General features: G+C 39.3%; 2 protein-coding genes across 4 annotated transcripts; both read left to right on the plus strand.

Annotated features, from left to right (window-relative positions):
- The first annotated feature begins 344 nt into the window (after nucleotides 1–344).
- Nucleotides 345–9,151, plus strand: LOC145481811 (chymotrypsinogen A-like). Of its 2 annotated transcripts, XM_081460355.1 has the most exons (6): nucleotides 345–411; nucleotides 2,391–2,603; nucleotides 3,214–3,432; nucleotides 7,121–7,281; nucleotides 8,353–8,529; nucleotides 9,044–9,151. In XM_081460355.1, the coding sequence occupies exons 1-5, from the start codon at nucleotides 345–347 to the stop codon at nucleotides 8,509–8,511; spliced, it is 819 nt and encodes a 272-aa protein (XP_081316481.1). In that variant the 3' UTR covers nucleotides 8,512–8,529; nucleotides 9,044–9,151. The 2 variants fall into 2 exon arrangements, with proteins under 2 accessions (XP_081316481.1, XP_081316480.1); XM_081460354.1 differs by lacking the exon at nucleotides 345–411 and having other exon boundaries at nucleotides 2,009–2,603.
- Nucleotides 9,152–11,866: 2,715 nt separating this feature from the next.
- On the plus strand, nucleotides 11,867–17,842 carry LOC145481812 (chymotrypsinogen A-like). Of its 2 annotated transcripts, none has more exons than XM_081460357.1 (6): nucleotides 11,867–11,954; nucleotides 13,756–13,980; nucleotides 14,333–14,557; nucleotides 15,767–15,930; nucleotides 16,489–16,677; nucleotides 16,944–17,842. In XM_081460357.1, the coding sequence occupies exons 1-5, from the start codon at nucleotides 11,894–11,896 to the stop codon at nucleotides 16,645–16,647; spliced, it is 834 nt and encodes a 277-aa protein (XP_081316483.1). In that variant the 5' UTR covers nucleotides 11,867–11,893; the 3' UTR covers nucleotides 16,648–16,677; nucleotides 16,944–17,842. The 2 variants fall into 2 exon arrangements, with proteins under 2 accessions (XP_081316483.1, XP_081316482.1); XM_081460356.1 differs by having other exon boundaries at nucleotides 16,489–16,669; nucleotides 16,931–17,839.
- Nucleotides 17,843–21,977: the final 4,135 nt, after the last annotated feature.

Raw genomic sequence — 21,977 nt, forward strand, 5'->3', positions numbered from 1 at the left:
TATGGTGAAGAACTAAATCTCAAAACGGAAAACAGTCGAATAGAATGACAAAGACTGCATTATACGAAGCTCAATCGATGTATCGATAAGATATTCCACTTCTCATGTTGTGTTCCAATAGGTGCCAGTCACTTAAGTTTAGTAGAATACGTACATATCGAGTGACTTGTGCCAAACAACAATTTAAAAATTTGAGAGACCTTTTGTTATGACTATTAGAAAAATGCCAAGACCATTAAAAATGTTAAGAGGCTTTTAACAACTTTGTGTGCTGATGTAAAGGAAAATAAATAAATCTGAGACTACAAGTGATGAATACCTCATTAGCTGGGTGCAGTTGAATGATGTTGATGATATTCGGATTACTTGCAGTTTTACTCGTTCCACTCGGAGTTCCATCGCTTTCAGAAGGTAAGAAGGTGAAGGGTTTCTGCTTTGTAATATGTGAGGAGCTATTTATGAGCGACCAAAAGTAGGGCGCGAAAGGTGCAAATACTCAGTGAATTAAATTCTAGTGAATCTAGTTTCAATCCAGAGCGATTTCAATTCTAATTATTATTAAAATGTTAAACTGAATTTTAAATGTTCAGTGTTTATGGTCGACGCATTTAGCTACAACTAGCTAGCTCGTTTTCAGGCACGCCACTTTAAACTGAAAGAAACAAATATTGCAAATAAACATAATCAGCTTAAAGATCCCGACTGGCCGGAGGCAGACCAGTTGGCTATTTACAAGCATGACCGTGGAGTTGAACTGGGGTCTACCGAGAAACAACTCCAGCTTAATGGTCAGAGCGGGACTTGAACCCGCGACCTCCGGATTTCAAGTCCGGCGCCCTACCCAGTCGGCCACGCTGCCTCCGTTAAAAACAAACAAACTCTCGAAACACGACACGGTACTAGAAAGGACAATATGCACGTGACCACGTGAATGCTTTTCATAGACGAAGTGCCAAACTAAACCTTGTTATGGACCAGAAAGGGTAGGAAATAGGACATACCAATCTGAATTCACGTCTGGCTCTAGTCATTTCGGAAAAATTCCTGTTTCATTCGATCTCGTTAGGATTTGATAGAAAGCGTAACAAGAACATTACCCATGCAAGCTCCCCGCAAATTCGAGCTAAGACAGTTCAATGCGAGCTACGCGACGATTTTTCCAAGATCAAGGCCTGTTATATCAAAATGGCCGACATGGTTGATCGAAAAATTTGCACGGTGTGGACAATTTGTAAAAATCCTGGAGATGTTTTTTTGAGCCTGACAGCAATCAGAAAAGTATTTTAAAAAAATAAGAAAGTAATTTTACGGTTAGCTCGAATTTAGAGTCGAAAACTTGAGGTAAGCGGACTTAGGTCAGACTTCGCATGTGCTTTACAAAATGAACAGAAATGAGAAATGCAACTCAATTCTCTTCGGAACGCCGTTTTTAAGTTTAGAATCTCGCTTAATTATTGAATTATGTGTACTGAATCGTTTTGGGAGCATAAAGCCCAGTAAATTGGAAAAAAGAGCTTCCTTTTGTTGCAGTAATAGTTGCCTAAGTTAGTCCGATTATATATTTCGGTTGTTTTCTGTTCTCTTGTCAGTATGTATTTGTTCATAGAACAAGGCAAATGCTTTTTCTCTAAGTCAAATTCGACCAGGAGAGTGGTTTTACTTTAATTTTGCTTCTGCAATATTTTTTTTTCCTTTTCTTTTTCGCCAAATTCTATTCATTTCAGTTTTTGTAAACATTTACGACTACTTCCCATCTGGACAAACTTTCTTTTCTAGGACGTATTTGCTGGTTCCTTTAAAATGAGATATAGCAGACTATAATGCTGTAAATAATTGTGGAGATATTAAACAAAGAATACGATGTGGTTAATTTGGCGATAATTTTTGATTGGACCTCTAAGAGTTAAAATGTTCCACTTCTAACGCTGCGTCCTAAAACGCACTAGCTACTGTATTAAGCTACCTACATCAGTTGAAGTGATGTTTACAGTTCTCACGCAAGTTTGTGTGCCAATCCAAAGTGCAAGATGCTGGCGAATTTGAAGGTAAGAAGGTGAAGGACGTATTCTTTTTAAGGTATGAGGAATCAAAAGAAAGACGGAAAAAAGGGCAGGTCAAAGTATTTCCAGTGGCAGTCCAAGGCGATTTCAAAGCTCAATATTATTATTTTAAAAGACATTAAAAGCTAGCTCGTTACATTCATGCGTTCGTCGCTATTTTACATGTTGTTGCTTCCTCTTATCCCATTTACAAAGAAAATCCCGAAAGGAAAAAATAAAAAGCAGGAATAAACAGCATGAATTCTTCTGAGCCATTAGTGAAGAAGGAACGAACTCGAAGCAAAGAGCGAAAGTTTTCGTTGATGGTTAAAATTTTCTTTGATTATACAGCTGCATGTGGAAAGCGTGTCGCTACGTCGTCCCGCGTGGTAAACGGTGAAGATGCCACACCAAATTCGTGGCCGTGGCAGATTTCTCTCCGCTACAGAAATTATGCTTACGGTCACTACTGTGGAGGATCACTAATTGAGAATGACTGGGTTTTGACAGCTGCTCATTGTGTGGTCCGTAACCCAGATCCGACTGCATGGAAAGTAATTGTTGGTAAGTTTATCACAAAAGCTCAGGGACGTGGATGGGCAGTTGTCTACTTTATTATCAGTTATATATTTATGAGACCTTCCTTCACTTACCTTACCTTTACAAAATGTCCGTTTTTCTCTTTCCCTTCTCCTTACACCTCCTTCCTTCCTTCCTTCCTTTTTGCCATATTTCCTTTCTTGCTAGCTACCTTCATTCTTTCCCTCCTTCCTTTCTTCCATCCTTTATTCCTTCCCTCCCTCTCCCCGTTTTCCTCCTATATCCTCGCTTGGTTGCATTTTCCTCCTCCTTTTTCCCCTTGATTCTTTACTTTTTTCGTCCTCCCCCTTCCTTCCTTCCCTCGTTCCTCCCTGCCTTCCTTGCTTTCTTTCCACTTCCCTTCTACGTTTCTGTCAGCTGGCTTTCTCGCTTCTTTGCTCCTTTGCTCGCTTACTTGCCTCGTTTCCTCCTTATTACCTTCTTTATTCATTGTTTCCTTTCTTGTTTTCTTGCATCTTTTCTTCTTTTTTTGCTTGTTTGTTTGCTTGCCTCGTACCTTTTTGCTTGCTTTATTTCAATTGAGATTATTTTGTCTTTATTAATTTTTAAACGTGTTTCTTCCTTTTGTTTCTAGGTGCTCATTACAGAGAGGGTTCCCCCACCTCGGTTCAAGAAACAATCACTGTGACACAAGTTATCCCCCACAGTGACTTCGGCTGGACAACAGCGAAAAACGACGTGGCATTGTTAAAGCTTGCGAAGCCAATCGTACCAGGTGACAAGGTCAACACAGTCTGTCTTCCTGAAAGTGGCAGTGATCAGATATCGCCGGGAACAAACTGTTCTATTACTGGTAAAGTAGTAGAGACATAATTTATGTACATCTGTGTATAGATCAAAGTCTTGCCTGAAAGTGCTACTAGCCATCAAAATTGTTTTTCATTAATATAATTTATTTTCCTGATCATTACTGCGAAAACAATATCGTTGTAGCTATTTTCGTTCATTTCCTGTGAATTTTCAAAGTTTGTAAAATCAGCTTTTCCATGTTCCCGATCGAGTAATAGCAGAGAATGGGACGAGTTGGCTCTTGACGTCATTCCAGGAAGAACAATTCTTTGATTTTGAGAAGGATATACGTGAACATGAGACAGTGTGAGTCAAAATAATCGTTGCTGGATGCAAGGAAGATGTGTTGTTGGAAGCTGTAGCAATACGGGAAACTTAAAAGAGATTACTCCTCTTTATTCAATACCGCTATCTCGCTGATACTCGACCAGAAGCGAGAAAAAGACTAAACTGAAATGGGCTAATCTGTGCGAAGAGGGAGCCATCGAAATTCTTCGATCTCTGGTTTGCCGCTATTACAAAAACCAAGAGATTTTCATAGTCTATATATTCTTCTATAGCGTCTTGTGGAAAGCTCAACATTGCCAAGGTACTGCATAATACACAAATTTGGGATAAGCTGGTAGCCATCTGACTGTTCAACGCAAACGATCCCGCGAGTCCCAGACCAAAATATTGGAAACTAGCTGAGGAAATTATGAGGCACATTAAACGCATCGCGTTTTTGTACTCGAAATAGAGACTTTTCTAAACGAATAATAAACGAAATTTACGTCCTACAACCAGACGATTAAAATTGTTGGGGCTTCGAACTGCTGAATTGATGTATTTGTGGAGGTCGTTATCCGGCCGTGTTTCTCAAAGTTCATTGCGCGTATACAATTGTTTTGTTCTTTGAGCTTCGTCTTTGAAGAACGAAATATATCTCAATGACACCCTTAGAACGAATCAAGCATTGATAAATATATGAGGAAAATACAACTAACGATTTAGGTTCGACTCTACAGCTGCCGACGGAGACTTTTGTGCCGAAAGATTGCGTTTGTTACTTAATAATCTTTTTTTTTTTTTTTTTTCGGGGAGCAAAAAGCGTTCTATTAAGTTGGTAGGAATGAGGTCTTAATGTTTTTTACGAAATAAAAAAAGGGAATTCGTAAAAAAAAAAAAAAACAGTACTTGAAACATGAGATGTAAGTCTTTGTTCCAGTTTATATTTATGTTGTCATGTTTTCAACGGTCGGAATGAAAGCAAGTCAGAAACCGTTAACAGTTTGTACTTTATGACGCACTGCTATGTTGGTCTAACAATATCTCAGTGCGTTTCTTTTAATACTCTTCTGTTGAAAATGACATTAATTACTACTGCTTTCGAGGGGTCGTTACTTTCGGAAGTCTACGGTATGTTAGCGTGGCTCAAAAGAGTAATATTTCCGTGAGACGCCTGGGCTCTAGCACGCTCTTCACAGCGAGGCATCACGCGATCACTTGAACGGTCGCGAGATAGCGCGCAAGAATTAAAGTTTGCAAAAATCAAGACAAACATAGCGGCGCGACGCCTACATCGCACACTTTGTCAGAAAAAAAAAACTTAGCCAGTCTCACGTTTGTACATTAATGGTACTCTTCTTCAACGGCTTGTGCTGCTAACGACAATAACGAAAAGGAAAACGCTATTCGCGTGGAATCGTGGGCTTTAATGATCAGCGGACCGCCTTCACGAGTGCGTAAGGGGCGATCTTGCAAAGTCGGGATTTTAATTTGGGCGTAGAACGCGCGCGAAGAATTCCTTATCCGTGAAGCTAATGTCTTAAAAAGTGATCCGGTGACCCTACTTTTTTAATGCAAAAAGTTATTCAACAGCAAAAGCGGAATGCATGTGCGAAATCGCAACACAAAATGGGGAGTGGAATTCCTTCAACTTCGAAATTTTCATTTTCCAAAAAATCTACTCCATATATTTTTTTTATAATTTTTCTTGGGGTTACCGGCTTAGATTTTAAGATAAATGGTAAAGGTAAAGTCTGCGTACCAGCCAAGTGGCCCATCAGGCCGGAGATTATCCCGGTTTCTGTAGCATGAAGCGACTAGGAGTATTTCTACTCCCCCCTGGATGGGATGCTAGTCAATCGAAGGGTTACCCCCAGCATTAAGTTCGCCGGTACCCATTTATACACCTGGGTGGAGAGAGGCACTGTGAGAGTAAAGTGTCTTGCCCAAGAACACAACACAATGTTCCCGACCAGGGCTCGAACCCGGACCGCTCGATGCGGAGACGAGCGCACTAACCACGAGGCCACCGCGTCTCCCTAAGATAAATGCAGTTGATAATAAAAGTGGGTCAAGTTTGTTGCTATGCAACAGAACAGTGCAACCTTAATTTATGACTTAAACACAATAAAATGTACAGTGGAGAGTAGTCTTTAAAAAAATTGCACAGTCATTCAAAACAATACAGTTCCAAGCCTGAAAAATAGCACCTAGTTCTATAACGGTCTAAAAAAAACAGAGAAATGTTTTAAGCCACCTTAAAACTATTTTCAATCATTGATCTGGATAAATAGGCAGGATTGGACTGCGACTACATTGCATTTTAACTTGTATTTCGGAAAAATTAATGTTCGAATCTCAAAATGTTTTGACACTCCGAAATCTGGACGTTCCGTTATTAAATTACCAACTCTTCGTGTTCATCTTCGTAACTCTTTAAGAGCTGTAAGTTAACTTTTTAGCCATTATTAGAACCTTTATAGGACCCTACAACCCAAATGGACTGGCAAATTGTCGATCCTGGCCTGACTTGCAATCTGGCGAGATCGACTGGCGACCCACACTTCAAGATGTATATATGTACTTCACAGCCGTCCTAACCGTAGCTAGACTCCGAATTTTAATGCTAGGTGCACGTGGCACGGTCGTTTCATCGAAAAAAACATTGTTTTTTTTTTGATAAGATATGAGTCACAAATAACCCAAATATGTTTTGACAGCGCTTGAAGCTCAGTCAAAGGTCTCTTGAGTACTTTAGCTCGCTTCCCGCGATGACGTCACGGGTAGCCCGACCCTGAAATTGCAAGTTCAAACGTTTGTGGAAACGCAGGGATTTTATCAATCGAGATAACTTTTCGCTTACGTAAGTGGGGAAACTAGTATATTTCATTAAATGAAATTATTTTGGGGTTCAGAGGCACTTTAACTTCGTTCCATAATTAGTCGGATTTCGTATGGAGGGGAACTGGTTAGTTTGAACCCTGTTCAGGTGCTTGTGATCTGTATACTCACTGGCCAATCAATGCATTTCTCCATCCAGTGTACAGATAGGAAAAGAACGATTTTTTCGGTGGTCTCAACGATATGAGAGGGTTTGTTCACGATCGTCAACGATCAAAATAGATTACAGGGGAGTACTGTTGGTGCAGGAATTTTTGTGTCGAATGTGCTTAACACTATTAGAGCTACATTTTTGAAGATCAACTTATTTGCCAATATATAGCTGTTTGCTGAAGATCTGGAAAGAGTCGCTGGAGTCCCAGTTATCAGTTAATTTTTCAACGATTTCTCAGCTAATCCTTAGTAAATGTTTCAGATGTCAAAGGACTCATCGTTTATCAGGTTACAGTTAAAATTCTCAGTTATCGTTTAAATACTTCACCCAGATCCTCTTGTTTGTTTTTATGTTCATTTTTTTTTTTCAGGGTGGGGACGTACAATCGGTGGAGGGAATGTGGCGGATGTATTGCAACAAGCAATGCTTCCAGTGGCGGATCACAAAACATGCCGTGAAAAAATGAAAGGGTTTACGGTCTACAAAGGACCTATGTTGTGTGCTGGAGGCCAGGGCAAAGGAGGTTGTCAGGTGAAAAAAATGTGGATTTACTTCTTGTGTAACAATCAAATTCCTGAAAATTAGGAAAAATTGATGTAAAATCTCTTTAACAGGACGCCATAATTTAGACCCACAACGGCAGTGTATGTTTATTCAACAACAACAACACAAAACAATTCTTTATTTAAACACAATTTGGTTTAAAGCAATAGGTTTGCTTGTGGGGTCGTGCATCTAGCTAAAAAGTTTAAGAAAAACAGAAACATCTACAGTAATAATATGATAATTTTGTGTTTATTCAAGAGTTGCAAGATACGCAGGTCCCTTGCATAGTAATAGATTCAAAAGCCAAAATGTTTTTTGAGTATTTGTTATTTTCAAACCTTAGAATCTTGAAATCGATTTCCCTAAATTAATGAATTCGGTGGAAACTGTCGTAAGTTTTACTGGACATCTCCACTGGCGACATGCTAAGCTCTCAATACGAACTAGCGTTCGTTCCCTTTATTATGTGCTTTTTAATTTGTTCGTTTCGGTCGGTCGTCGGTCGGTCGGTCGATCGGTCCTTGCGTTTGTCACTGAGTCTCTCCATCCGTACGTCTGTCCGTCCGTCCTTCCGTTTGTTGATTTGTTTGTTCGTTAGTTTGTTCAATCGTTCGCTGGTTGGTTCGTTCTGTATGTTGTTCATTCGTTCGCCCGTTCGCCCGTTCGCCCGTTCGCCCGTTCGCCCGTTCGCCCGTTCGTCCGTTCGCCCGTTCGCCCGTTCGCCCGTTCGCCCGTTCGCCCGTTCGCCCGTTCGCCCGTTCGCCCGTTCGCCCGTTCGCCCGTTCGCCCGTTCGCCCGTTCGCCCATCCGCCAGTTCGCTCGTTCGCTCGTTTGCTCGTTCGCTCGTTCGCTCGTTCGCTCGTTCGCTCGTTCGCTCGTTCATTCAGTCGTTCTTTCGCTCATTTGCTCACGAGCTCTGTATAATCGCCTTCTTTTGCATCTACTGAGGTTAAAAATATATTTGCCTAATTTTCTCTTTTAACCAATAGATTTGAGTATTTTTAAATTTCTTTGTTTTACATTGAAATTATGGAAAATATTTACTCTTTCTTCTAGGGAGATAGCGGTGGACCTCTTTCTTGTAAAGAAAATGACAAGTGGGTTTTGCGAGGTGTAGTCAGCTGGGGACACTACAATTGTGAAACGGATCACTTCACTGTGTTTGCTCGTGTCTCCAACTACACGAAGTGGATTGAGTCAAACACGATGTCCTGATTGGTAATAGTTTATAAGGTATGTTTATATAGCGTGCTCTTGACATGTCCCGGATGCCTAATCACCTGCATGACTGATAGTTCAACGAGTGATCCACGATGATTAACTTTAGAATAGTGAGAAATTTTTCATTTACTAACACTATAAAATAAGTCAATAGCTTGAAAAGTGAGGTAGCTAGTCACATAGGCGGATTTTTAAAATTCTCGTCTAATTTTTATTCCAGAAAGTCAAAAATTTCTGCTAGCTTAAGAGTCTTTTTGTATACGTTTGGCCGCTAAGAATTGACCCCGTGCTATGCCGGGATCTTGGATAAACTTAACTTAGTTTGGCTATACAATATTTCCTCTCAACTTATATTTAGATTAGCGCTTGGTTGAAAGTTTTTTTAACTTAACGAAGGAGCTTGTGTATAATTCACATTTAAATTTCGTAACTGTATATTGTTGTTGAATAGTTTTTTCGTTAAAAGTCACGTCGAAATGACAAAGTCTAATCTGGTTGTTTTAATAGTTTGTACGTTTCTTCCCAGGTCTTCCGGTCAGAAGCTTTCAGAACTGCTTGGTGTCGGCGGACATGGACGTAGAAGACAATAAAATAATAATAATAATAATAAACATTACTTTGGGAACTCTAAATTATCTGACTATAGTAAATGGAATGAATAAAAAGTTATCAACTTAAATTGAATAAACTGAGGTTAAGGCTAATAATGCTATCAGTTGTAACATTTTTATGTTGTTCATTTCGATAACTATTGCGCAGGGAATGTGGTATGAGCGCATGGGGAAATAAATGTGTGATCGCGGGTCCACGGCTCAAGTCATTATTTACCAAGCCAAGAATGACACATTTTTATTTTCCAAGAACTTTATGTTTAAAGTGTGTCCCGTTTGTAGCCAATATAACAGACGTTCTGATTGGCAATTGTATCAACAATAGCCTCCATTTTTTCGCGAAAATATGCTCGGATATTTGTTATCCGTTCCGTGAGGCGAACAGTTCCCAAGAGCGTAGCTCGAGGAAAACTGTGAGCTCCGAGGAACAGATAATGTCCAAAGACAAATAACCGAGCATATTTTCACCCTAAATGGGGGCTATTGCGTTTATTTTCCTTCAAATCTTTTTCGCTACACGCGCAGTTTTGAAAATTGGAGAATATCACTCGTAAATTCCCCAGTTTAAGCTGGGGCATATTCGGTCACGTGGTGCGTTTAGACCAATCACGCGCGAGAGAAAATATTTGATGGCTTATAAAGGTCTTTTTTTTTTTTTTTTTTTCGCCTTGCCGTGTCGACCTCCTTACTCAGGTCCGTACGAAAAGGTTCGGCCTTGGTCTCAGATTTTCCCTTAAAGATCTCACTTTCGGTTAATGAGTAGTTAATCTAAGAACTACGGAACTCGTGCTCAAAAACAAATGACAACTTATCGTCGGCTGAACTCATAGCTACTACTAAAAAGAATAACAAAACATCGTGTCACCTGTCACCTGTCTACAACCCACCTGCCATACTGTTGTTCAGACCGATTCTGACATAGCGTCGACAATAGGAACTTGACATAACAACGAAACAGGAAATTACACTGTAAAGATACCCTTTTACCGAACGTTTTCTTAAATTGAGCTGCAAGAGAAACAACAATTCAAAAAACAATAACGGAGAAAGCTGGTTGAGACGAAATTCAGTAGTCTAAGTTTCTTTAATGGCCTCATTCACGCAAATGGGCTTTGCAGCTGATACAATCATTGTCCTGTCATCAGCATTGAAACTTAAACATGTCTTGCAGAGGGGAAGTATTCATTTAAGTGGTTCCTTTTCCAAATGTATGTACAGTATACCGTTGACAAGAGGACCCATTTAGACAAGTTTAACTGAGGAAAAATACCAAAAAATAATGTTCTGATTCTGACATAGCATCGACAATAGGCACTTGACATAACAACGAAACAGGAAATTACACTGTAAAGATGTCCTTTTACCAAACGTTTTCTTAAATTGAGCTGCAAGAGAAACAATAATTCAAAAAACAATAACGGAATAAGCTGGTTGAGACGAAATTCAGTAGTCTGAGTTTCTTTAATGGCCTGATTCGCGCAAATGGGTCTTTGCAGCTGAGACAATCTTTGTCCTGTCATCAGCACTGAAACTTAAACATGTCTTGCAGAGGGGAAGTAGTCATTTAAGTGGTTCCTTTTCCAAGTGTATGTACAGTATACCGTTGACAAGAAGACCCATTTAGACAAGTTTAACTGAGAAAAAATACAAAAAAATAACGTTCTTCTCAATTAATGGTGTTGTTTTAAGACCCATAAAGGTTTAGGAAGAAAGTGGTTATGGTAATGACTGAGAAAATAGGCAAGTATTCGAAAGTCCAAATACATTATTCCGAATTCATTCTCAATAGCATTCCGTTTATAAATGCGCTGAGATACATAATTTAAGGTAAAAACCTGAGATGGTGAAATTGGGGGCGTTAACTGTCGGCTGTATCAACGACTTATAAAAGCTTGAGGAGAACGATTAACGGCTAAATCGCTGTAAACAAACAATGTTGATATTTGTTGTTTCTCGGACTAATGCACGAAACATTTAAGTAATAATAACGTTTGTACACATTTGACCACACTGTTGAAACGACGTTGAAATATTTTGCGTTCGTTGCGTTGGTTTGTTTGCGTTGCCTGAGTCATTACGTACCTTAGGCCGGACCTTTACTCAGCTGTAATTGTACATTAACGTCATTTTAACATTCGAATACCTTTGAGTAACTCTTTTCAGTGAGCTTAAAAGTTCTATATCGTTTATAAGCGTTGCGAATCGACTAGCATTACTGTTTTGGAAGAAATGACACGGGAACCTAGTGAATTTTCTCGTCAATCTCACATTTTTAGAATTGAAACGTGCAGCAATTCACTTGAGTAAAAATCTTGAACATGCTCTAATATTTACAAACCAGATGGCTCAATTTTACATAGTAGGGTACTTTTAATTACACAATAGATGCAGTCAGTATTTTTGTTTGGTAATCTTGTTTCAGATGGTTTTTTACATTTCTTGTCTAAAATAAAATGAAAAAGGCAGTATTATCCGAAGCAGAATGGATCTATTATGATTAAAAGGCTCTATTTCGTACGTGCCTACCATTTTATTCTAGTAGACGACTTCCTACGTATCAAGTGACTTGTGCCAAACGACAATTACAAAAGTTTACAATCCTTTTGTTGTGGCCATTAAAAAAAAGGCAAGACCATTAAACATGTTCAGAGTCTTTTAGCAAGTTTGTTTGCTGAAGTAAAAGAAGATAAATAAATCTGAGTCTATAAAAGATTAATACCTTGTTTAGTTGGGTGCAGTTTGAATGCTCTTTTACTCGGCACAAGATGTTGATGACTTTGGGATTACTGGCAGTTTTACTCGTTCCACTTCCATCGCTTACCAAAGGTAAGAAGGTGAAGGGTTTGTGCTTTCTAATATAAGAGGACCTAAATATGAGCGACCAAAAGTAAGACGGATCATTAATTGTTTCCATGTGACCCATGTACAAATCAAATCTCGATACACAACACTATACCAGGAAGACAGAGCTCTAGGAAGAAAAAGGCTAATATAATGCCAAAAGACTAAAGACACAATTAGCAACATTTGTCCGTTTTTGTTAAAAAATAAGGGTGTTGTTTTTTTCAATAGCACAAAGCCTTGTGCGTGTTTCTTAATTTCCAATATGTATGAGATATTCCATGCAAAAAGAAGGAGAAGTTAAAATTTTCCAAAAAAAAATGCACTTATGTTATATGTAGGAGTATTGCAAAAATATAAAGATTTTTATAAAAATTTGTACAATATAGATGGCCGTCGTCAATAGTAACTATTCGACCGCCGGGGATTGCTTGAGTATCCTCACGACCCTAATTTGTGAAACTGAAAAGACAGTTCTTACACTAAAATATTGGAGGCGTTCATTACCAACTATTTTGAATGAAAAGAAATTAAGATCATGAAACAAGTCAAAGAATTCGCTGCATGCGCACGTATATACCTTGATTATCCTAAAGACGCGTTCTTTACAGCATTCAAATAAAAATATTTCAATGAGTGCCCATGAGTAAAAAGGAAAAGGGTACCCTTTGAATCATACTCTAGTGTATCTAATTCCAAGCCAAAACGATTTCAAACCTAGATTTCAAATCTACTACTAAAAGCGCATTACATTCATGTATCTATCCAACTTTCTTGGCTCTTGATACTATTTCACCGAACATTGTTTCCATGTAGGCCAGGCATATGCAAACATAATTTGGAAACACGACACCGTACTAGAAAGAAAATTAAAAAAAGAGAGGAACAGCCAGAATTTCTCAGAGCGAAGAAAGAACTGCTTGGAGCAAAAAAGACCACGACCAGCGTGATTGCAAACGACGAAACATCAAAAGTCTACACCATATGATGAGCAACATTTGTGTGCTTTAGTTTTAAATTATAATGTTTTCAGTTTCAATACTCCATGAACAAAGAAGGACGAAGGAGTTAAAATTTTCTATAAAATTTTTTCATGAATATTGCAAAACTATAAGATATTAAAACTAAAGTTCACTTAGCCCTTTTTTGTGCAATGTAGACGGCCGATTTAGTAACTATTCGACCGTCGAAGTTTTTCTTAGGAACCCCCGCAATCAGAAAGAGGACATGTAATTTGGAAGCAAAGCTTTATTTGTATTGAAATATGTTAGGCGTTCAATAAAACAGACTTTGATCTGTAATTATCAGTTATTTTAGTCGAAAAGAACTAAACATTGTGAAGCAATTTAAAGAATTCGCTGCATGTGCAGGTAGCTAACTTTTTCTAAAGACGCGTTCTTTATAACACGATTCAAATAAAAATATCTCAGAGCAGAATTTTTCCTTTACTGAGACATACTGTTGTCAACCGAATGCCAGCTTGAGTTATGCTCGCTCAGGAGAAAAAGGTCGTTCATTTCTTTTTCGAGCTTCGCTTCACGTAAATTTGCATAGACTGGACGTTCTCGTGGGAGCGCCTAGGGCGGAAAATATTACGCCCAGTAGAGATCCGCAATGCAACCCAATGGAATTACTTTAAAAAAAAATCAACAGTCCATATAAAAATATCTAACTAAGAAAAGCTTAAAGCTCAACTCAGATAAATTGTGAAATAAAGAGCAAGTAATATTTCATATGGGAAGCAATAATTCCTTTTTGATGAAGTTACTTTTTTTAATTAAAACAGCCGAATGTGGAAAGCGCGTCGCTCAGTCGTCCCGCGTGGTAAACGGTGAAGAAGCCACACCCAATTCGTGGCCGTGGCAGATTTCTCTCCGCTACCGAGATTACCCAGACGCCAATGCTTACGGTCACATTTGTGGAGGATCACTAATTGAGGATGACTTGGTTTTGACAGCCGCTCACTGTGTAGAGTTTCAACCCGATCCTGCTGTATTTAAAGTCATTGTTGGTAAGTTAATCACATAGCTGCTTCAGGGATGTGGATGGACCATTGTCTATTGTTATTTCCCTTTCCTTCGAACGACTTCAATTTTTCTCTTTCCCTTCTTCTGACACTTCCTTCCTTCCTTTCCAACCGCTCTCCTCCCCTCTCCTTTACTCCCTCCCCCCCAGCTCCCTTGCTTCCATGTTTCCCTACTTCAATTTCTCCCTTGCGCTTCAGTGATTTCATTCTTTCATGCTCTCTCAATGGCTTGCCTGTTTGCCTGAGCGTTTGCTTGCTTACTTGATAGCATGTTTTCTTGGTTCCTTACTGTCTGCCTATCTGCCTACTAAACTCTTTTTTATCATTTTGACTCCAGGTTCCCATTACCGTGAGAGTTCTAACTCATCGGCGTCGGTTCAAGAAACAATCAATGTGATAAAAGTTACATATCACAGCGAGTACAGCAGTAACACACTGAAACATGACGTTGCATTGTTAGAACTTGAGACGCCGATCACACCAAGTGACGAGGTCAACACAGTCTGTCTTCCGGAAAATCGTCAAGATCAGATTTCGCCAGGAACAGACTGTTTTATCACTGGTAAAGTAATAGTTTTCTCTTTATATTGTTTGGCCTTTTGTTTTGATTTTGAATAATCTCAAACTACACAAAACATTAGACATTTACACAAGAAAAATTAATACTTTGTTTAACTTTTAATTCCGGGTTAGCGTTGACCGGCCTCCAAACAACCCAACCGCGCTCTGTCCCTGATAACAACAGTTTAACCATGGTGCTCCGCTTATCCGCCATTCGGGCCGCTATAAATGCATGAACATATATTCGTCAAAGCCTTGACTTAACTTTGCCCCTTAATGGATCGGAGAGGAACTGGCTGGCTGGAGCCCAGTTCAGGTGCATGTGTTCTGTGTACCGGTCAAACATTTAATTGTTACAATGTATTTCTCAATCCCAGTGTACAAATAGGCTCAGAATGATTGTTTGGGTGGCCTCACATATTTGGCAGGGTTTTTTATGATCGCCAAGGATCTGAAAGATTACAGGGGGGTACTTCTCTCATGCAGGAAACAGCGAGCTGAATATGATGAAGTACTAGGACTCTTTAAGGGCCACTTTATTGAAGATCAACGTCTCTTTCAAAAGGCTGATGGGAAGGTCTGATGGGGTCGGTGGAGACCAGTGGGAATACCCGAGGAAAAAATAGAACGACTTTCCGATCAAACCGGGCCAACCGGTACCAAGATCAGAAGAATGGCTCTTACTATTTTTTATTCCTTGCTCGAATTCCTTACATGAGTGAAATCTACTGAAGAGAAGTAGGGCAATGAATCGGTTTGCAGGGACCGCGGAGACCATTTCAAAGTGGTAAGGCTGAAAAATCTAGCCAATACAAACAAACGTCAGTTTTTCGCCATTTATCTTGCGCGCCATCTGGAGCCCTAGGATATAAATCCCAGCTATAAAAGTGGTAGGGCTATAGCCCTACCAGCCCCTCCCCTCCGCGCTCCCTGGTTTGTCAAAACAGAACGGCAAAGTTCTGTCCGACCGGTCTGATCGATCGAAGTGGACCACCTCCAGGGATGATCCAGAATATTCCGAACTTTTGGTATAAATGTTCGGTGATTTCTCAGCTTAATTAAGCTTATTCTTAGTGATTAATGGAGTCGTCAACTGACACGTCATCTATCAGATGGCAACTAAAATTCTGACCAATTCGCTGCTATTAGTTTAACTCCACCCAGACTCTCGTTTATGGTTTGTTTGTTTTTATTTCCATTTATTTTTCAGGGTGGGGACGTACAATCGGTGGGGGAGATGCAGCGGATGTATTGCAACAAGCAGTGCTTCCAGTGGCGGATCACACAACATGTCGCAGAAAAATGCAACCTGTGTCAAAAGTCTACAAAGGACCAATGTTGTGTGCTGGGGGCCAGGGCAAAGGAGGTTGTCAGGTGAAAAAATGTTTATTTCGCATCAAACAAACAAATTTCTGAAAATGAGGAAAACGATCGTAAAATCTCCATAAGATGACACCAACATTTAGACCAACAACTACAATGCATGTTTATTCAAGACCTGTAAGATGCGCGGGTTCCTTGCATATTGACACCTTCAAAAGCCAAAATTTCTTTATGTTATCTTCAAACCTTTTGGCCTTGAAAATCGATTCTTCTAAATTACAATGAATTCTGTGGAAATTGTCGTCCGATTTGCTGGCTGACCTCCACTAGCGACAAGTCAACCGTTCGTTCCCTTCATTTCGGTCGGTCGCTTTGTCCGTCTGTCCGTCTGTCCGTCTGTCCGTCCTTCGTTCGTTCTTCCACTCGTTCACTCAACTGCTCTTCCCTTTTAAGAACGTGTGAGCCCAGAGTTCTGTATAATCGCCTTCTTTCACGACTAATGAGATTAAAAATATACTTGTCTTAGTCTTTCTTTTCTCATAACAGTTTTGAGTATTTGATTTCCTCGTTTTACATTAAAATTTTTGAGTATTTTTACTCTATTTTTAGGGAGATAGTGGAGGACCTCTTGTTTGTGAAGAAAATGGCAAGTGGGTTTTGCGAGGTGTAGTCAGCTGGGGAACATACATGTGTCTCACAGAGTACTACACTGTGTTTGCTCGTGTCTCCAACTACGTGAGTTGGATAGAGACAAACAAGATGTCGTGATTGATAGAAGATAACATCGAAGGTATCTTTGTAACAAATACTTCAGCTAACCGATTAAAAGCTACGACTTTTATTGACACTATTAAGCAAAAAATTGAAAGACTAAAAACTTGAAAGACGACGTAGCTGGTCGCATAGGCGGAGTTTTCGGATTCTCGTTTAATTTTTAATCCAGCACGTCAACAATTTCTGCTAGCTTGGGCATATTGACTCCATGCTAAGCCGAATTTCTAAGCTGTGTGGACTGGTTGTTGAATAGCTTTTGCGTTTAATTTCTTCCTAGGTCTTCTTGTCAGGAGCTTCCAGAGCTACCTAGTGAGGACATGGACCTAGAAGACAACAAAAGAGGACATAACAAGGGAGACATAAATTGGGGGAGCTCTAAATTATCTCACAAGAGCAAAAAGAAAAATGAAACTTAATCAACTTAAATTGAATAAACTGGGGTTATTGCCAATAATGCTATCAGTTGTAATATTTTTGTGTTGTTCATTTCCATATCTATTGCATGGGGATGTGGTATGAGTTCATGGGTGAATGAATGTGTGAGCGCTAGCCTACTGCTCAAGTCGCTATATAGTACGAAGCAGGAGACACATTTTCATTTTCCAAGAGCCGAGTTATGTTTAAGAGTGTGTCCATGAGAAAACCAGATAGAACCAGGCTGGAGGTGATACAGCTCAAATCACCGATTTCATCACAAATGTTAAGTTTGGTGAAGGCTGATTATGGCAAAAAAGTAGATCAGAATATTTTATTCCCCTCAAGCTAGGGGCCCCCTCCAAAAATGGCCACTTGACACTAATTTATGCATATTTAATTAGTTGTCTTTGGTTTAGTATTTTTACAATAAGAAAGGCAATGTGAAAATGATACGCACTGTTCTACTATTATCAGTCTCAAAACACAGATATTCATTTGAACTAAGCAATTTCGTTTCTCCCCGTGGCTTCATCTTAAGTAAGGAACCTCGTAGTGTTGAGAATAGCCTTTTAAAATTCAGTTATGGAAAATATCTGCAATGGGCAACAGCAAATGCTCATTATTCTAGCATAGATAATGACAGCAATCACTAAAATTCTGAAAAAAGCCATAATATGTTTGGGGACTTTGTGCTGGCGTGTTGCTTGCATGGGATGTTACGATTTATGGCCATTTCATGAACATCGACTAAAACACAAAAGCGGTTTTTCTGTCCTCTAGATGACCTGTATGTCGTGGTTATCTTTTTTCTTCACTTGTATTTTACGCCTGAAAGCGTAAGTTGATGAAACCTGTGAGTTGAAGCTTCTGCTGCAATATTTATATCGATATTTCAATATTTTTTGAGAATGACACAAAATATAGTTCCGAAACTATTTCAAAGATGTGTCTCAAGTGCTGCTTTTCGCCGAATTTTGACTCGTAATCGACAGGAAAATCATTATCTAGTTCTTGTTGTTTTCGAGTTAGGTTAATACAGAAAAACACACAACCTATAACCATCAAAAAAACATTATCTTCTCATATAAGAGATATATCGACCAATTTACAAATTCTCTCAACTTTAATTATGTAAACATATGCCAAAAGCAGTGGAGAAAATGTAAATGATGTCCTTGTCACTAAAAAGATAAACAGAGAATATTCCAGAGAATATTAACTCGATCGCAGAAGTGTTAATGCACAACGGAGCGAAAATTCACAAAATATCTGGCTCGGACAGAGTCATAAACCCTTCCTTCTTGCAAACCCTTCCTTCTTTTTTGATGAAAACCTTACGCCTCCCGCCAAAACCAGGTTCTCGTGCACGAGATATAGAAATAGACAAAGAGAATACAACTGAATTGAACTCTGGGAATGCAACTTTATTTATTTTGTTTTTTAACTTTTTATTTCAATTTTCCTTGCTGATTATTTTCCGAGTTTCCCCGGCCTGGAATAAAGATTCATCCGCTACTTCTCCTTGTGTTGTCGTCTATGTATCTACACCAGGCTGTTCTGAAAGCTGCTCACCTGCAAAAGAACTCTAATTACTATTTAACGACCAGTCACAGCTTTCCTTTTTTTATCTACATATTAACTTCTAAAATTACCATATTAGTAAACAAGTTCACATAAGGGTTTGGGAAACTATTAACCAGTCGAGAGTCTATATATAACTTAAGGGAAAATCTTGTAAACTTAAAGTTACTAGACGTCATTATTAAGCCCGTTTTAACCTCATGGCCTCAAGTCCTAGCGGCCAAACGTGTACAATGAACTGCCAACTAAAAGTATTTGTTAACTTTTTGAAACAAATATGTATCAAAATAGATGACAACCTGAAAGCTACACCCACATGTGACCAAAACTTACAACTACATTTCCCAGTTTTACCTAGTATTAGGAAATCAAACTCTTAAACTGTTCTAAAACTGAAGTTTATTAAACAAAGCATTTGACCGTTGCTCACTTTTTATATGTTGTCTTTCAGTTGTTAGCTAGCCCATATTCAGCATCTGTCATTTAGTTTCTTAAGCATCCAAGTCATTTCAAAAGAATGATATTCAATACAAACCCACCTCTAATTACCTCTTTCATCAATCAGGACATAATTATTCTCTTTAATCCAGTTCAAGAAGCGGGAAACACGAGCAAACACAGAATAGTGATCTGTCAAACACTCGTAATGTCCCCAGCTCACTGTACCCCGCAAAACCCACTTGCCATTTTATTCGCAAACAAAAGGTCCTCCGCTATCTCCCTAAAATAGAATAAAAATTCACTCGGTTTAATTGGATACACGACTCTGTAGATCTTGGTTGAACTCTTGGCAAACAAACTCACGTAAGGACAAACAAACAAACTAACAAACCAAACAAGTGCACGGATGAACGAACAAACAACGCACAACTGAACGACAGACAGAGACTGACAGACAGACAGACAGACAGACAGGCAGACAGACAGAAAGACAGACAGACACAGAAAGCCAGAGAGCTGGACAGATAGAGAGAAAAACAGACAGACAGTCAGAAAGACAGACAGACAGACAGTCAAACAGAAAACTGAATCCCTTCCAAATTTGAGAAATCTCAGGCTTGTTAGATGCGGAACAGCAATTTTTCCGCCTCACAACCTTCTTTGCCCTGGTCTCCAGAACACAAGACAGGCCCTTTAATTTGCAGACTCTGGTAAATTTTTTAGTTGATTTCGCGGGATATTTGACACAACGCATTGACAGACAGACAGACAGACAGACAAATCCTATTTTTCTAATTTTGCGAAGTTAGCTTGTACACTTAGATGTGAAAGAGTCCTTTTTCGTACATGACAACCTCCTTTTCCTTGGCCTCCAGCACACAGCATAGAGCTGTTGTGGACCTTTAACAAATCTTTCATTTTGTCACGGAATGTATTGTGATCCACAACTGGAAGTACTGCTTGTTGCAACACCTCTGATGCATTCCCTCCGCCGATCGTGTCTCCGATCCCCAGCCTAAGTAATATCAAAAAATGCAAACAAATAATAAACACTCACGTAAAAAAAATACTAGGAGTCGTCTTGCTTGGACGTTTATCATATTACAAGCGACATATTGGCTACTTAGCAAGCAAAATAAAATAACTGAATGACCGAGAGGTCCTTAATTCAAAGTTTTGACAACATACATCCTCGTTAAAAAAAAAAAATCTTAAAAGTTGTTGTCACTGACTTAAAAATCTTAAAATAGACGTTTCGGCTAAAATACTATAACCTTCTTCAGTGATGAAATGAATGTTAATGGCGTCTAAATGTAAATGAGATGTTTATAAGAATGTGAGGAACTCGCTAGGGATTAATTTAGCATTTTGTAAATGTCTGGAATATGCGCGTGGTCATTAATTGAGTTCGGTTCGCGAATGGAATGCCACGCTTCCAAGAACAATCTACGCGACCACAAGGGACAGCGGTCTATGACCTTGACATTATTAGAATCAAATTCGTGGTTGTTTTTCATACAGTGTTGCGCCAAAAGAGAGTTCTTGTCACATGTGAGGACGGCTCTTTTATGTTCTATTGTTCTGGATCTCAGTGCTCTGGATGTTTGACCGATGTAAAGTTTTTCACAGTTTTTACAATTGATTTTATACACAACACCAGTTGACAGGTCTTCGGTTTCTTCAGGATCGAACCAACCGTCTTGACGGGTTTATGAGCAACATTTACGTCGAATTGTCCTAAAGTTCTTGCAATTTTTTCAGAGATTCCTTGAAAATATGGCAAAGTAATAAAGCCTCTGTGGCTTTGAAGTTTTTTGAAGCCTCTGTGGCTTTGAAGCTGACTCGCTAAATTAATCCCTAGCGAGTTCCTCACATTCTTATAAACATCTCATTTACATTTAGACGCCATTAACATTCATTTCATCACTGAAGAAGGTTATAGTATTTTAGCCGAAATTTCTATTTTAAGATTTTTAAGTCAGTGACAGCAACTTTTAAGATTTTATTACTATGCCTGACTACAACTACAGTATTTTTATACATCCTCGTTATTGTTCTACTTTACCAGTGATAAAACAATTTGTTCCAGGCGATATCTGATCTCTGCGACTTTTCGGAAGACAGACTGTGTTGACCTTGTCACTTGGTGTGATTGGCTTCGCAAGCTTTAACAATGCCACGTCGTTTCTCAGTTTTGCCGAGCTGTGTCTACTGTGGTAGGTAGCGTTTGTCACATTGATTGTTTCTTGAACAGAGGTGGGAGATCCTACACGGTAATGAGCACCTAGAAACAACGTGAAGAAAAGAGTTTGATCATTTAACACAAAATCACCTCAATTGAATTAAAAGGGAGGGAGGGAGGGAGGGACCCTAAGAAGGAAGCAATGAAGAAAGGAAGCAAGCAAACAACGAGGCAACGAAGGGAGCGGCGAGGTAGCGCGGAGAAAGTTAGCGAGCGAAAGCAAGGGAGGAAAGACGGAAGCAAAGAAGGAAGGCAGGGAGGAAAGAAGAAAGATGGCAAGGGAGCAAAAGAGCCGCAGAAGGGGGAAGAGGTGCAGAAACAATTAATCAAGAAGGGAAGGAAGGGGAGAAAGACGAAAGCAAGCAAGGATAAAAGGAAAGGGAAGACAGAGAGGGAAGGAACGAAGGAGTGTAATGAGAAAAACTGAAGCAATTTAAAGGTAGGAGAAGAGCATGAAGAGAAGGAAGGTATTGTAAGGATATAACAGTAGGCTACGGTTCATCTCCGTCCCCGACCCAGCTATGTGATAAACTTACCAACAATGACTTTGAATGTAGTAGGATCGAACTTCCAATCCTGACTGACTCGACTACAAATTCGATTTCACAAGTATCAGCCAGCTGTTCCACCAATCGTCGACGAC

Source organism: Orbicella franksi, chromosome 3 (genome assembly GCF_964199315.1).
Source record: "Orbicella franksi chromosome 3, jaOrbFran1.1, whole genome shotgun sequence".
Lineage (NCBI taxonomy): Eukaryota > Metazoa > Cnidaria > Anthozoa > Scleractinia > Merulinidae > Orbicella > Orbicella franksi.

What these genes read in the sequence shown, in the direction of transcription:
- LOC145481811 (XM_081460354.1), top strand. Translation starts at nt 2,297, where the DNA reads ATGAATTCTTCTGAGCCATTAGTGAAGAAGGAACGAACTCGAAGCAAA. An exon ending in TGCATGGAAAGTAATTGTTG is followed by an intron (nt 2,604 to 3,213) that starts GTAAGTTTATCA and finishes TTTTGTTTCTAG; the next exon opens with GTGCTCATTACAGAGAGGGT. An exon ending in AGGGCAAAGGAGGTTGTCAG is followed by an intron (nt 7,282 to 8,352) that starts GTGAAAAAAATG and finishes TCTTTCTTCTAG; the next exon opens with GGAGATAGCGGTGGACCTCT.
- LOC145481812 (XM_081460357.1), top strand. Translation starts at nt 11,894, where the DNA reads ATGTTGATGACTTTGGGATTACTGGCAGTTTTACTCGTTCCACTTCCA. An exon ending in ACTTCCATCGCTTACCAAAG is followed by an intron (nt 11,955 to 13,755) that starts GTAAGAAGGTGA and finishes TAATTAAAACAG; the next exon opens with CCGAATGTGGAAAGCGCGTC. An exon ending in AGGGCAAAGGAGGTTGTCAG is followed by an intron (nt 15,931 to 16,488) that starts GTGAAAAAATGT and finishes CTCTATTTTTAG; the next exon opens with GGAGATAGTGGAGGACCTCT.